Source organism: Pongo abelii, chromosome 9 (assembly GCF_028885655.2).
Source record: "Pongo abelii isolate AG06213 chromosome 9, NHGRI_mPonAbe1-v2.0_pri, whole genome shotgun sequence".
NCBI classification, from domain to species: Eukaryota; Metazoa; Chordata; class Mammalia; order Primates; family Hominidae; genus Pongo; species Pongo abelii.
In genome coordinates, this window is record NC_071994.2 from 105,039,046 (window position 1) to 105,054,223 (window position 15,178).

General features: G+C 39.0%; 1 protein-coding gene and 1 long non-coding RNA gene across 5 annotated transcripts in view; one reads left to right on the forward strand and one right to left on the reverse strand.

Annotated features, from left to right (window-relative positions):
* Positions 1-4,723, forward strand: part of CEP126 (centrosomal protein 126) — an 89,133-nt gene extending 84,410 nt beyond the window's left edge. For all 4 annotated transcript variants that reach the window (XM_024255892.3, XM_054524971.2, XM_054524973.2 and 1 more), the window contains one exon: positions 1,175-4,723. In XM_024255892.3, coding sequence (XP_024111660.2) covers positions 1,175-1,219 — 45 coding nt within the window. In that variant the 3' untranslated portion in view covers positions 1,220-4,723. The remainder of the gene's footprint in view (positions 1-1,174) is intronic.
* The window catches only part of LOC129048749 (uncharacterized), a 65,596-nt gene that overhangs the window by 15,069 nt on the left and 35,349 nt on the right, over positions 1-15,178 (reverse strand). The window lies entirely within an intron of this gene.

Consider the following 15,178-nt stretch of genomic DNA (forward strand, 5'->3'; position numbering starts at 1 on the left):
TACTCTGATCCTTCAATTTTCCTTTTCCAGACCCTCATTTTTGCAGCTCCTATATTTGGTAAAATGTAATTCCTGTAATAAATACCTTAGTCCCATAATTCTTCTAATGGCTTTGTTTTCCTGATGGACACAGTCTGATAGAGGAAACATAAAAATAAGCAGTCTCTTATAAATCAGTGTAAAAAACACTAACTTCACAGGTATATGAACATATGGGAAATGAACAACATTCTGAGTTCTGAAAAAAGCTTCAGAGTTAGCCAAATGAATATTATTTCAGAGACTAAAAAGGAGAAAGGAACTTCCAAGGACTAAATCAAACAGATTCAGGATGAAGAGGGAGAGAGAAAACTGGAGAGGGAAGCAGGGGCTAACGTTCCCATAGGTTTCCTTCTGGCGTGCCTAACTATGTGGGTTCCAGGCCCTTTCATCATTAGTTCCATCAGACATTGTTTTCACAAGCTCACCCCCAAGAACTCCCGTTTCTGCTATACAACACTATAGAGATTTATTGGTACCCAGAATTTATCTAGAAGAAAATTTTAAATAAAGAGCTTTAAATGTGGATGCAAATAAATTAGAATTTATCATTTCACTTTGAACCCTGAATTTTTATTTATTTATTTATTTTTGAGACGGAATCATGCTCTGTCACCCAGGCTGGAGTACAGTGGAGCGATCTCAGCTTACTGCAACCTCCGCCTCCCAGGTTCAAGGGATTCTCCTGCCTCAGCCTCCCGAGCAGCTGGGATTACAGGCACGTGCCAGCACACCCAGCTAATTTTTTATTTTCAGTAGAGACGGGGTTTTGCCATGTTGGCCAGGCAGGTCTCGAACTCCTGACTTCGTGATCTGCGTGCCTCGGCCTCCCAAAGTGCTGGGATTACAGGCGTGAGCCACTGTGCCCAGCCTGAACCCTGAATTTTTAATGAAATTGTAAAATTGAACATTTTCAAAGTGGGAATTTTACCTTTTAGAGTAGAAAGGTACTGATGAAAATAACCTAAGGGTTGAGGTAAATAATCTATAATGTCCTCTGCAATGTTAAACTCATTACTGGAGAGAATGATGTCAGGATGTGTTGAATATGCCACTATTTGACATGTCAGCCTAGTTTGTAGCTGCAGTGTTTTGGCATGTGTTTGCATGCTTGTTTCTTCTTTCTCATTTCCAGGAGAAGAGAGAAGACAGAACCAGCAGCTGCAGAGACAAGAGATAATTCCAGCAGGATCTGTCTAAGAAGACCCTTCATGTACTTCTCTAGGACTAGATACCATTTTGTGAAAACCAGCCATAGGAAAACATGTGAGCAACAACCCCCGTGAACATTTGTCATAACTCAGATTTTGTGAGCAGTGAAGTTTAACAGAGCAGTGACATTTAACAAAGCAGTGAAGTTTAACAGAGTTCTGAGAATACCATGAAAGACATTATGCCTGCCTGAACAAAAAGCAGGACATAACCTAGCTCTGAATACATGCCACAAGGATGAAGCTTATGAGTAGAGCAGACAAACATTTTTCCAAAGAATTCACAGTGCTCCTTTGCAATTTATAGATTTCATGTTGAAATATATATTAAATAAAATTTCTGTTTATTGAACCTCTTTATTAAACCTCTAACTTACTGATAAGATGTTGATGAAGTATGGCATATTTTGATTTTTTAATTGCCCATTTCAGTATAATAAATATTCTTAAAGTTACCACATCTCACAAAATGGCCCTTGGTGGCAGCAATAGAGCAAAGGTTACCTTTTTGTATGGTGAAGGGAGGCCTTCCTATGGCTGTAAAATTACATCGATTCTTCCAAATTTCATACATGGCACTTTGGCATACAAAAAAAACATGAAATTTTTCATTAAAATGCCATGAATCAAGCCAGGGCCGTTGGCTTATGCCTGTAATCCCAGCACTTTGCAGGCCGAGGTGGGCAGATGGCTTGAGCTCAGGAGTTCGTGACCAGCCTGGGCAACCCTGTCTCTACAAAAAATACGAAAATTAACCAGCATGGTGGCATGCACCTGTAGTCCCAGCTACTTGGGGGGACTGAGGCGGGAGGATTACTTGAGCCCAGGAGGATTACTTGAACCTGGGAGGTTGAGGCTGCAGTGAGCTGTGTTTCGCTACTGCACACCAGCCTGGGTGACAGTGTGAGACCCGGTCTCAAAAAAAAAAAAGGTAATGAATCAAAATTAAAAATTAAGAGTTTTAAGAAAACATGTTATGTGGCCTTTTATTAATAACACTACTAAATTTTGGTTCCTCCATATAATTAGTTTTGAAACACTTGAAGTAGTGAGAAATGCGTTAACACGTTGAATGCCTACCATGTACCAAATTTTGTGCATATATTTTTTATTTAATCTGACCAGCCACCCAAACCATGGGTATTTTTGTCTCCATTTTATAGATGAGAAACTGGAGGCTTTAAGAAGTTAAACTGAGCCAAGGCCACATAGCTACCTACAGTGGCAGAATCAAAGTTCAAACTCAGGTTTATCTAGTTCCAAAACCCATGTTCTTTCTGCCACACCATGTTAGTAGAAATGAGAACTATTGGATGAAATGAGGAAAAACAGGAAAAGAATTCAATTTTTAAATGAAGAAAATTAGTGAAAAAATTGACCTAATGAAGGAAACATTTGTGCTTTCCTATATTTTTAATTATAAGATAGGATTTAGGAAGGTGACAGAAAATTTAGTGCTTAGACTTTTAAATAGAAAGTTGTGTGCCCCTATAGAAAATATTTGAGAATTTTTTATACTATCAAGAAAAAATTCTGTGAATTAAGATGTAGTTTATAAAATAACATTTCAATGGGGGTAAGCAGGCCAGAAGAGTGTGCCAAGTTGTTTGTGAATCATTCCAAGCACCTCAGATGAAAACTCATTTTTATTAAAAAAAAAAAAGACAAGGGTTTATATTCATATACACTAGTATATATGTACACAGCAGCATCCTGCATGCCAAACTAGCTTCACCATTAATAATCCCTCACTTTAATACCTCTTAGGAACCAAAGAATGCCTCTACAAGCAAAAGATAGTTGAAAATAGTTAAAATCCAAAGTCAGAATAGGCCAAAAAAACAAAAAGCCTAAATAGTAAGCTGGTGAAACAAGATAAGATTTGCATTTTACTAGAACTTGCACATTATGATATTTTCCTTTTATGAAACTGTCATATGACCAGAATTCTTATGTAATTCTGCCCATGACTCCTCCAGAATTTTAGTAGATACAGGGTGGGTTCATTAAAAGTGACAAAAGTGGGAAGACATAGAGTAAAGATCCTTTGTGAATTAAAGTGGAAGAGAATAGCACTTTGCATGCTATAAACGTGAAAACTAACATTTTTGGCCAGACACAGTGGCTCATGCATGTAATTCCAGCACTTTGGAGGCCAAGGCAGGAGGATTGCTTGAGCCCAGGAGTTTCAGACCAGCCTGGGCAATGTAGCAAGACCCCATCTCTATATAAAATATAAAAATGTTGGCTGTGCACGGTGGCTTATGCCTGTAAGCTCAGCACTTTGGGAGGCCAAGGCAGGCAGATCATGAGGTCAAGAGATTGAGACCATCCTGGCCAACATGGTGAAACCCCGTCTCTATTAAAAATACAAAAATAGCTGGGCATGGTGGCACGCACCTGTACTCCTAGCTACCCAGGAGGCTGAGGCAGGAGAGTCATTTGAACCCAGGAGGCAGAGGTTGCAGTGAGCTGAGATTGCGCCACTGCATCAGCCTGGTGACAGAGCAAGTCACTGTCTCACAAAAATGAATAAATAAAATAAAAAATAAAAATGTTATTTTTAAAAAATAACTTTTTTAATAATATAAGAAAGAAAAATGCCCTTTCACACTGAATCTTCAAGTTCTAAGGAAGAAAAGAGTCTCCTTTCGAATGTGAAGAAGTAAATTTAGAGGAAATCAAACAAGCATCACTTTCCTCAATGGAAAAACTTATGAAACTTCTTATAAGAGAGAGTAATCTGAGGCCGGACATGCTGGCTCACACCTGTAATCCCAGAACTTTGGGAGGCCGAGGCAGGTGGATCATTTGAGCTCAGGAATTCAAGACCAGCCTGGGTAACATGGCAAGAGCCCAACTCTACTAAAAATACAAAAAAAAGAAAAGAAAACAGCCGGGCTTGGTGGTGTGTGCCTGTGGTCCCAGCTACTGGGGAGGCTGACGTGGGAGGATCGCTTGAGCCTGGGAGGCAGAGGTTGCAGTGATCAGGGATTGTGCCACTGCACTCCAACCTGAGTGACAGAGCAACACTCTGTCTCAAAAGAAAAAAAAGAGAGAGAGAGAGATAGTAATCTCTTGGGCAAAAGGTATCAAATAATTGAAAGAAAAGTTTAAACACATTTCCGAGAGGCAGGGCAACTAATAACTGGTCAGAAAAATTTAGACGGTCTTCATTTTAAAATTGGCATCAGGGAGGATTACCATGAACTTATTTTAAATCCATATTGTACCAGAATGACTATGTCTGTGTTTCTTAGGAATGTTGAAGCTTTTTGCAAAAACTGTACTGTATACATATATAAATATACACACACTTACATGTATGTATTTTGATAGATATTACATGGACTAAATTTTGTCAATTTCATGTAATTTACCCTTTACAATAAAAATGATTCATTAAATGTACAACTAAATGTGATTTGGCTTTTATAACTCTGTAAATTTTTAATATAAAAATTCCCAAAATGTTTGTTTGTATCTTCTTTGACATTGAGAAACGTGACACTCATTAGCCACAATACAGGCACTAACTTAACTCTAGTATACATGAAAATTTGCTTCAGAATTGCTAATCCACATACCTAGGAGAAACAGATTTGTAACTAAAGTACAGCATTTATATCATTCTTTTCATCCCCAATCTTACTTATTCAGTCAACACACGGTTTTCCAAAGTCACTAAAGCCAGTTCCTTCTTCTCCACCCCCTTCACTGTGGTGGGTTTTTGTTTTGTTTTTTAAGAGTTGGGGGTCTCACTTTATCACCCAGGCTGGAGTGCAGTGGCATAATCATAGCTCACTGCAGCCTCGAACTCCTGGGCTCAAGAGATCCTCCTACCTCAGTCTCCCCAGTATCTGGGACTAAAGGCATGCACCGCAATGCCTAGCTTTTCTTCTTTTTTTTTTTTTTTTTTTCTGTTTGGAAATAGGATCTCACTGTGTTGCCCGGGCTACCCTGGAACCCCTGGCCTCAAACCACCTTCCCATCTCAGCCTCCTGAGTCACTAGGATTACAGGAGTGATAGTTTACCAAGTGAATAATTTTAATACAGTTTAGATTCATTTGTCACAATCTGTATCCCATGTTGGATTCTTCCAACATCCTGGATGTTTTTCTTATTTGCCTACAGTAAATTCACTCTTTGTAGAATTGTGTAGGTGTTGACATATGCATAGCATTGTATACCCATCACTACTGTACCATGCAGAACAGCCCTATCATGCCAAAAATTCCTTCATACAGCCCTGAGCAACCACTGATCTGGATTTTGTTTCTATTATTTTGCCTTTCCCAGAAAGGGAGAATACTAGAATAAAACTTTTGGTGCTGGATTGATGTCGGAGATATATAGAGAATTCTTATAATTTTATGTTGCTCAGCATCCATTTTGAATACAAGTTTAACTTTCTCATACCAAAGCAGGGCTCAGTCATCTTTGACACAATTTCCAGTTCTACCTTACACCCAGATGGCTCAAGCTGGTGGCCAGTGACAAGAACTTAGAGGTATCTCTCCTGCCTAGCGGACTGGGCTCCCTGCTTTCCTGCCTCTCTTTAAATGGACCATTTAGACATTTGCCTATTAAAGTGGCCCACACTCCATTCCCTTAGACATGCTGCTAGACACACTTTCTCTCTGGCTCTTCCTTTCTGCCTCATATGACCTGGGGACAGAGGACTGCCCTCCTGACTCATTATGCCCTCCTTGCCCAGGATCTGTATGTGAAAATCTTTGAACTTATTTCCTATTGTGGTGATGTACTGAATTTGTGCTTTCCATCTGAAGAACCAGGGAACACCAGGGAGAGCACAAGGTTGAACTCCCAGTGCCAAAGTGATGGTCAGGCAGGCATAAACTGGACATGGATCAGACAAGAGCCACAGGGCATCTGCCAGTATAAACAAGTTTCCTATGTGAGGGACCCCCAGTCAGGTCAGGCAACTAGGACTTAGGCCATCCTCCAGGTAAAAGAAGTATCCCATGAAAGGCACACTGTTAACACCCACATCCATCTCCCCTTCATATACTGTTGCGGTAGGGTTGCTAGCTACTCTGGTACTGGAACCCCAGTTTAGCTGGGGGCTCTCAAAAATAAGGTACCAAGGCCAGGCATGATGGTTCACGCCTATAATCCCAACATTTTGGGAGGCCAAAGGAGGAGGATTGCTTGAGGCCAAAATTTGAAACAAACTTGTGCAACATAGCAAAATCCAGTCTCTATAAAAATTGAAATAAAATAGCCAGTCATGGTGGCATGTACCTGTAGTCCTAGCTACTTGGGAGACTGAGGCAGGAGGATCACTTGAGTGAGCCATGATTGCACCACAGCACTCCAACCTGGGCAACAAAGTGAGACCCTGTCTCTAAACAAATAATTTTTAAAATTTTAAAAACAACATATGAGCATAAATTCATAATTTTAAAAATACAGATACAGATACATGGATACCGAAATATAGATACGTGTGTCTACATAGGTTAGTACATAGATATATGTCTTTGCTGACAGGATCTGACACACAAAAGACTTCACACCCAGATCTTGGTTTCTAAATACCATTCTCTAATAAAAGGACCCAGGGCTTTTAGACAAGTGATTGAATCCAGGGCTAGGGCAGGCAAAATACAAGATACAGAGTAAGGAGGTACTAAATTAAATATAAATAAAAATGGGCTGGGTGCGGGTGGCTCATGCCTGTAATCCCAGCACTTTGGGAGGCCGAGGCAGGCAGATCACCTGAGGTTGGGAGTTTGAGACCAGCCTCACCAACATGGAGAAACCCCATCTCTACTAAAAATAGAAAAAATTAGCCAGACATGGTGGCAGGCGCCTATAATCCCAGCTACTTGGGAGGCCGAGGCAGGAGAATCGCTTGAACCCAGGAGGCAGAGGTTGCAGTGAGCTGAGATGGTGCCATTGTACTCCGGCCCGAGCAACAAGAGCAAAGTTCTGTGTCAAAATACATAAATAAAATGAGGACATTCCAAAAAGACACAGGAGCCAGCCTGCCCTGGCCTGGGCAATAAGAACAAAGCTCCGTCTCAAATAAGTAAATAAATAAATAAAATGGGGACATTCCAAAAAGACATAGGAGCCAACCTGACAGAGCTCCCCATGCCAAAGCTGAAACAATTTGAGCAACAAAATAAATAATGATAATATTCTATTATAACCAAAATAATAAAACAAATTACACCTGCCTATACTGATATGAATAAATGATTGAATAAATAGATGAGGAAGAAGGAATAACTCTTCTTTACAGTAGAACTCCAATGAAGAAATGTAGAAGAAATTAGAGAAATATAAAAATCACCATTAGAAAACCACAATTAATTGTTGCAAGCAAGATCCACAAATGACGGCTAACATTTGTTAAAAACTATATGAAGAAACAGGGTATTTATGGAGCCTCAAAGTATCTCCCATAAAATATGTATTAATTACAAAGAGGGGAAAAAAGTAATTTTACAGTACAGAAACCTAGCTGACATCACCTGAACCAAATTATCAAGGTTAAAATTACTAACAAAAAGACATGTCAATATCATGTTGTACCTCCTGATATAATGTGATATGATGCACTGAGAAGATTACATCGCCTCTGCTGTGTTCTTCCCAGAACTTCATAACCTCAATTTAATCAAGAGAAAAACATCACACAAACTCAAATTGAGGAACTTTCCAAACATGTCAAGGTTATGAAAGAGAGGGAAAGACAGAGACTGTCACAGACCTGAGGAGACAAAAGAACATGACCACAAAATGTTTCATAACATCTTTGATTGGATCCTGAAACAGAATAAGGGTATTCATTTTTAAAAGAATGGTAGAATTCTAATAAAGTCTGTTATTTGTTAATAGTGTTATATACAAATATTCATTTCTTAGTTTTGGTAACTGTACCTGGTTATGTAGGATGTTAACATTAGAGAAAGCTGGGTAATAGGTACACAGAAACCCTTTGTGTCATTATGGCAACTCTTCTGTAAATCTAAAATTATTTCAAAATAACAAGTTAAAATGTTTTAAATTCTCAAAAGGTTTAAAATCTGTTGTTATACTAAATGTCCCAATTTGGGGTTTGGAACAATTATCACTGTAATTATAGAAAACATTAAAACATACATTGAATAGTTTTAAATGTATTAAGCACTTACATATATATATATATATATATATATATATATATCACTTGATATGGATTATACAGAGCAATGTTCTTGCCCACAGGAGTTAATAATTTAGACAGTCTGTTTCAAAGCCACATTCCAAGCCCAATATCAATGATACTGAAGAAGAGAAATTTCCATCTCATCAAAGTAGTAAAAGATCTTCAAGGTGCTTGATACTTCAGCAATATTCCCTACTGCCTCTGCAGTGGCTGTAAAGATTACGAACTCTGTGGATAGATGGGTGGATTCGTTTGTTCTTGCACTGCTATAAGGAAATACCTGAAACTGGGTAATTTATAAAGAAAAAAGGTTTAATTGGCTCATGTTTTCACAGGCTGCACAGGAAGCATGATGCTGGCATCTGCTCAGCTTCTGGGGAGGCCTCAGGGAACTTTCAATCATGGCAGAAGGCAAAGGGGAAGGAGGCACATCTTTCGTGGTAGGAGCAGGAGCAGGAGAGAGAGGACAAAGGTCCCATACACTTTTAAACAACCAGATGTCATGATGACTCACTATCGTGAAGACAGCGCCAAGGAAGGGTGGTGGTAAACCATGAGAAACCGCCTCCGTGATCCAATAACCTCCCCCTAGGCCCCACCTCCAGCACTGGGGATTACAATTCAACATGAGATTTGGGTGGGGACACAGATCCAAACCCTATCAATGGGGAAACAGTGTGGGAGACTTTTTGAGGCCCATACAGTTGTCCCTGGACTGCAGCATCCCACAGGGGAGGCTTCACCGCCAAGGTTTTTATAGTCACAATCACTCATTTGCTTATGGTATGTCTTATCAAAATGACAAAAATACTCCTTTTTATTGCCACAGTAGAAGAAAAAAAACCATTAAGAGCTGATTATTTGAAATGGAAAAATGTCTACATGCCAAGAAAAAAAAGATTTTATCTTGCAATAAAGAACTTTTCCTATAACAACAGCTAACGTTTGTTGAAAGCTTTTAATATGCCAAGTCTTGTGCAAAGCTCTTTATATGCAGGATTTCATCTAATCCTCCTAGGAACCCAATGAAGTATTATTATTATGTCCATATTCAAATAAGAGAACTGAGGTGTTGCAAGGTTAAGTAATGTGCCCCAGGTTGCAAAGGTGGGGAAAGATATATCCAGGAAGCAAACCAAAGTCTATCTGTCTTTAGAAGTGACTTAACCTCTATCATGTACAACCAGCTTTTTTGTTAGAGACAGAGTCTCGCTCTGTCATCCAGGCTGGAGTGCAAGGACACCTTCTCAGCTCACTGCAACCTCTACCGCCCAAGTTCAAGTGATTCTCCTGCCTCAGCCTTCCAAATAGCTGGAATTACAGGCACCCATCACCATGTCTGGCTAATTTTTGTATTTTTAGTAGAGACGGGGTTTCACTATGTTGGCCAGGCTGGTCTCAAACTCCTGACCTCAAGTGATCCACCCACCTTGGCCTCCCAAAGAGCTAGGATTACAGGCATGAGCCACTGTGCCCAGCCAAGGTTTCTTTTCAGAGCAGAATTTTCCAGATGATTATGAGTATAGGCTTATTTACAAGATTTAGAATTAGCTAAAAATATTTTTTCAACTTTTTACAAACATGACTAAGGTGAACATATAACGAAACCTTTTATAAACAAATGCATATACCAATTGGGTGGAGAATTGTTTAATTTGCCATATGAGCACTTAGAACATACTGAAACTTTAAATCTTTTAAGCTTTTATAGCCTACCAGTGGAATGTACTAGGAACCCTGTCTTTTTTTTTTTTTTTTTTGAGACGGAGTTTCACTCTTGTCTCCCAGGCTGGAGTGCAATGGTGCGATCTTGGCTCACTGCAACCTCCACCTCCCGGTTTCAAGCAATTCTCCTGCCTCAGCCTCCATAGTAGCTAGGATTACAGGCATTCACCACCACACCTGGCTAATTTTGTATTCTTAGTAGAGATGGGGTTTCACCATGTTGGCCAGGCCGGTCTCGAACTCCTGCCCTCAGGTGATCTGCCTTGGCCTCCCTAAGTGCTGGGATTACAGATGTGAGCCACTGCACCCGGCTGGCACCCTGTCTTCTTAATACCAAAGGTGTCAGCATCATTAGCTGCTAGCCAAATGGCAAACAAAACCACTTTACCTACTTGGCCAAGTAAATATTGCAAAAGTAAGGAAGGGATGGAAAAATAAAGGTTATTTAGTCTTAGCTATTGTATTCCTAAAGTAAATATAATCTTGCAAGTCATCATGGGGGAAATAACTAGGGAAACCTAAATTATCCTCCAAAATTCCCTTTCCCTTTCATATTCAGTAAAGCCTAACCCTCCCTCACCATCAATAATTCAAACAGTCTGTCTTGGGTTTGCTTTGGCGGTTGAATAGCTGCTATATTAGTGGCATATACAAAATGAGAGGGTAGAAGATCAATAGATTATGTAAGAAAGAAATTCATTACAGTATCTCTTTATAGCACTTCTATTTGCTTATTGACTAAATATTTATGTTAAGCTCTGTCTATGTGCCAGGCACTATAACCCAGCTACAGAAAAAAAAAATGAATGATATATTCCCTGCCCTCCAGTAGTTCAGTTACCTGGGGGAATGAGACATAAGTAATCACCTGTAATAGGGCTGAACTTGACCCTAAAGGAGTCAAGTGGAGAAAGCACATATTTTTTTCTGTCTGGGAAAGTCAGGATATTGGGTCTTAAAGTATAAGTTGCGGTTCACCAGGCAGAGAGGGACACAAAAAATATTCCAGGAAGACAGAACAGTATGTTCCAGGTGACTACAAGTAGCTCAGCATGATTGCAGTTCAGGTTGCAAGTTGGGGAGTGGCAGGATATGAGGCTAGAAAGGCAAACATAAGCCCAAACGATATGCATAACTGCCTTGTAATATCACACCTTCTCACTGCATTCTAGAACATGTCTTATTCATCAGTGTCTCCCTAACTCAATGGGTGCCATGTAATAGGTCCTCAAATAATAGTACATTAACAGCCCGACAATCTTTTTAAATGTAATTTTATGTCTATCATAATCAGTTGTAAAACTAGGTCAACTTGTATTAAGCTGTTAGTTGGCCTTTTTTAAAACTAGTGTAATGACTGCCCTCTAGTGGTTATAAAACAATAAACTTTTCTATCAGTCAATGCCAGTAGCTTTCACTCTTTCGAGTAAGAAAACTTAACTAAGGGATGCCCTTTGATATTTTTATATTCTATTGTATTTTATTTTAAAAACAACGTTGGTTACAGGAAATAATACATCTTCACCCACTAATAGCTTGCCATCCAGTTTGACAATGAGTGGTCTCTGACAACACTTGGTTTAATATATTAACTATGTCACATAGACTATGGTTTATGATTTAATTTATTCTGAAAGTAGACATGATTTAATGTTTTCTGAAATAGTAGGCTGCTTAAGTTTAACAATACAGATAATATAAATAATACAAATAAAATTCCCCATACACTAATACTAATCATACCTACCAAATATATTATCTTTTCTATTAGTAACTTATATACATTTCACATGTATTACCTCAAAAAAGTCTCTACTACAAACCTGCGTTTACTTTCATTCTTCAGAGTTACAGACGGAATTTCCTCAGGCATAACAAGACTTACAATAAAGTTATGAAATATAGCTTATTGCTATAATAGGAAAAGTAAGAAAACACTCTATAAGATGATAAACAGGGAAACTGTTAAATTATGGTACATTTATATGATGACTATTACACAACCATTAAAATTATATTTTCAAAGAATATTTAATGAATTAAAGAAATAGCAATGATTCGTTGCTAAGTGGAAATAGAGAGACCTGGAGCTATACTTAGAGTGTCTCAACCGTGGGAGGAAATAAACACCTCAAGAAAGAAAAGCCAGGAAGTTAATGCAATGGAATATCAGGAGTGGTTTCTCTGCAATAGGATTCCAGGTGATTTTCATTTTATCTTAATACTTTTTTTTTATATTTTTCACACTATCTACATTGTGCATGGGTAACTTTAGAGAAGTCCAAAAAAATTAAAAGCAAATGAAATTGTCTCCTTTGATAAAAGTGTACACATGAAAGAGAAAGAAAGCCCCTCAAAGTCTGCCTTTCCAGATGTCCTGTGTAGCTGAATTACAGACCCTGTAACAGATTTTCTATACTGGAGGATGAGTTTGCTTGTCACAAAAGCATCTTCCAGGGTATTCCTTATCTACAAATATTCGTAAAGGGGGTCCCTGGACCTTCAGAATCAGAAGATGAGTAAGTATAATTTTGTGTTATCTCCTATATATAAGTATCAGTCAAAACAAACTCTCCAAGAACTTTCTCTTGGAAAGGTTACATCAGTCTGAGTTTTGTTCCATTGGATGGCCCTTTTTTTTTTTCTAATTTTTTTAAAGAGATGGGGTCTTGCCATGTTGCCCAGGCTAGTCTCAAACTCCTGGGCTCAAGCAATCTTCCTGCCATCCAGGCCAGGCTCCAGGCACAGTGGCACTTTTGACTGCAAAGTACGAAAGCACTAAGAGTATTGCTCTACAGAATGGTAAATTTGATATGCAATTTTAAATTAATTTATATTAAAAGGTTGCCAAAGTTATCAATGTTGCTTATGTTTCCTAAAATGGATTATGACCTAAACAATATTTATGAACACCTAAAACTCATTAAAAATCTCTTTTTCATTTTTAATATTTTATCCTCATATTTTATTGTATATGCAGTCGTTGTCATAATGCCTTTCTTCCAGAGATTTTTTACAATGCCTTTTTTTAAAGATTAAGTAGAAAACTTTCCAAGAATTTCAAATAATTTTAAAGAAAGAAATTTATACATCAGCCACTCCACCTAACTCTTCATATTAAAGATGAAATCCAAGTACTTTTTAAATGACATTGGTTAAAGCTTCCAGTGTCCATGAAAATAAAACTAGTATTTTGCCTTTTTGGTTTCTCCAGCCCAGCAAAGAAAGAACAAAAAAAAATATTTGCAGAAAGTGAGAACTTTGTAAGTTACTGCATTGATCAGAAATCAATTCAAAGCTATGTAATACGTATTCACTCAATACAACTTTATTGAGTACCTCTTAAATCATCTCTATGCTTGGGACTAGGGACTCCAACAGAGATCATATACAATCCCACTAATCAAAACATTTAGCCTATGAGATCTTAAAGACCGGCAAACAGGTAATTACAGCAAAGTGTGAGTGAACACAGATTATAATGAATTGCCTAGAAGGGCCATCTAATCCAGGACTTCGGCTGTGAAGGCAGGCTTTCTGGAAAATGTGACTACCAAAGTGAGGGCTGAAGGATGGGTTAAACAAGCAAGGATGGAAGAAGATGTAATTTCAGGCATTAGAAACAGCATGTGTCAAACTCAGCCTGCTTTGCCCTTACTTCATAAATCTCTAAATCAAACAAGGCTTTCAGGCAAGAGAGCAATTGGAAGCATTATTATGCCTCTGCTCTTTCCTGAACCCCTACTTAAATCACAAGGATTAAAAAGGAGAGATACCGGCCAGGCGCGGTAGGTCATGCCTATAATCTCAGCACTTTGGGAGGCTGAGGCAGACGGATCACCTGAAGTCAGGAGTTTGAGACCAGCCTGGCCAACCTGGTGAAACCCCGTCTCTGCTGAAAATACAAAAAAATTATCCAGGCGTGGTGTCAGGCACCTGTAATCCCAGCTACTCGGGAGGCTGAGGCAGGAGACTCGCTTGGACCCTGAAGGCAGAGGTTGCAGTGAGCCGAGATCGCGCCACTGCACTACAGCCTGGGCGACAGTGAGACTCCGTCACAAAAAAACAGAGAGATACCCTAGATGTCTCAATTGTTGTAAATAATAATAAATAAAAGGAGGGAGTACAAGACAAAGAAAAGAAGGGAAGACAGCGCCAAAACTTGGAAGGTTAGAAAGCAGGTGATGAAGCGGTAACTGATTTAGATAATCAAAGAAAGCTAAAACCTATGCTGGCAGTAGAGGAAGCCTAAAGCAAGCCAGTCTTTCCTGCAAAACCAGAAAGGCCCAGGTTTGAAAGACATCTGGTAGTTCTGAAAACTGGGGGTAAAGGTAAGACTGAAACAGGATTAGTTGGAAGTCTGTTAGACAAACAGTTAAACCCCAGATCCAAATGTCATGTAAGACAGCTGGACCACTCTCCTTCTTTTGCCAAAGCAGGAACACTCAACTTTAAAACTATGAATAAACGAGAATTTCTTTAACCCGTTAGAAGGCATTTAGTGGTTGCTGAGGGCTTGCTGCTGAGATTGCCCCGTCAGGACCTGAGGAGTCTTTCCCCAGCTGACAGGAATGTCGGCAGCTGACAGCTCTCAGCTGACTCACTCTCCAGGCACTTCCCGCAGGCCAAGAGGCTCCTCACACGGGGCCACGCCCAGTCCCTGAGGGCCGCCCTTATCCAATGCCTGGTTGATGTGGGGCATGAAGTCCTGGCCCCTTTGCCTCAAGGTAGGTCCGTTTTGAAAGGCACGACTGCACACCAGCAAGAAACGACCAAAAAAAAAAAATTTGTAACTTTTTAAAAGATACCATTTACAAAAATAACCAAATTTAAAATGCCAACTCTGAATCTTTAAAAAGATATGCAAGCCTTTTCTGGAAAAAAGATTAAAATATTGAAAGACATTTTAAAATATTTAAATAAATGGATGTATATACCATATCCTTGGATTTGAAAACTCAATATCATGTCAGTTCTTCCCATTGATATTAAACATTCAATGCAATTCCAACTAAAACACTC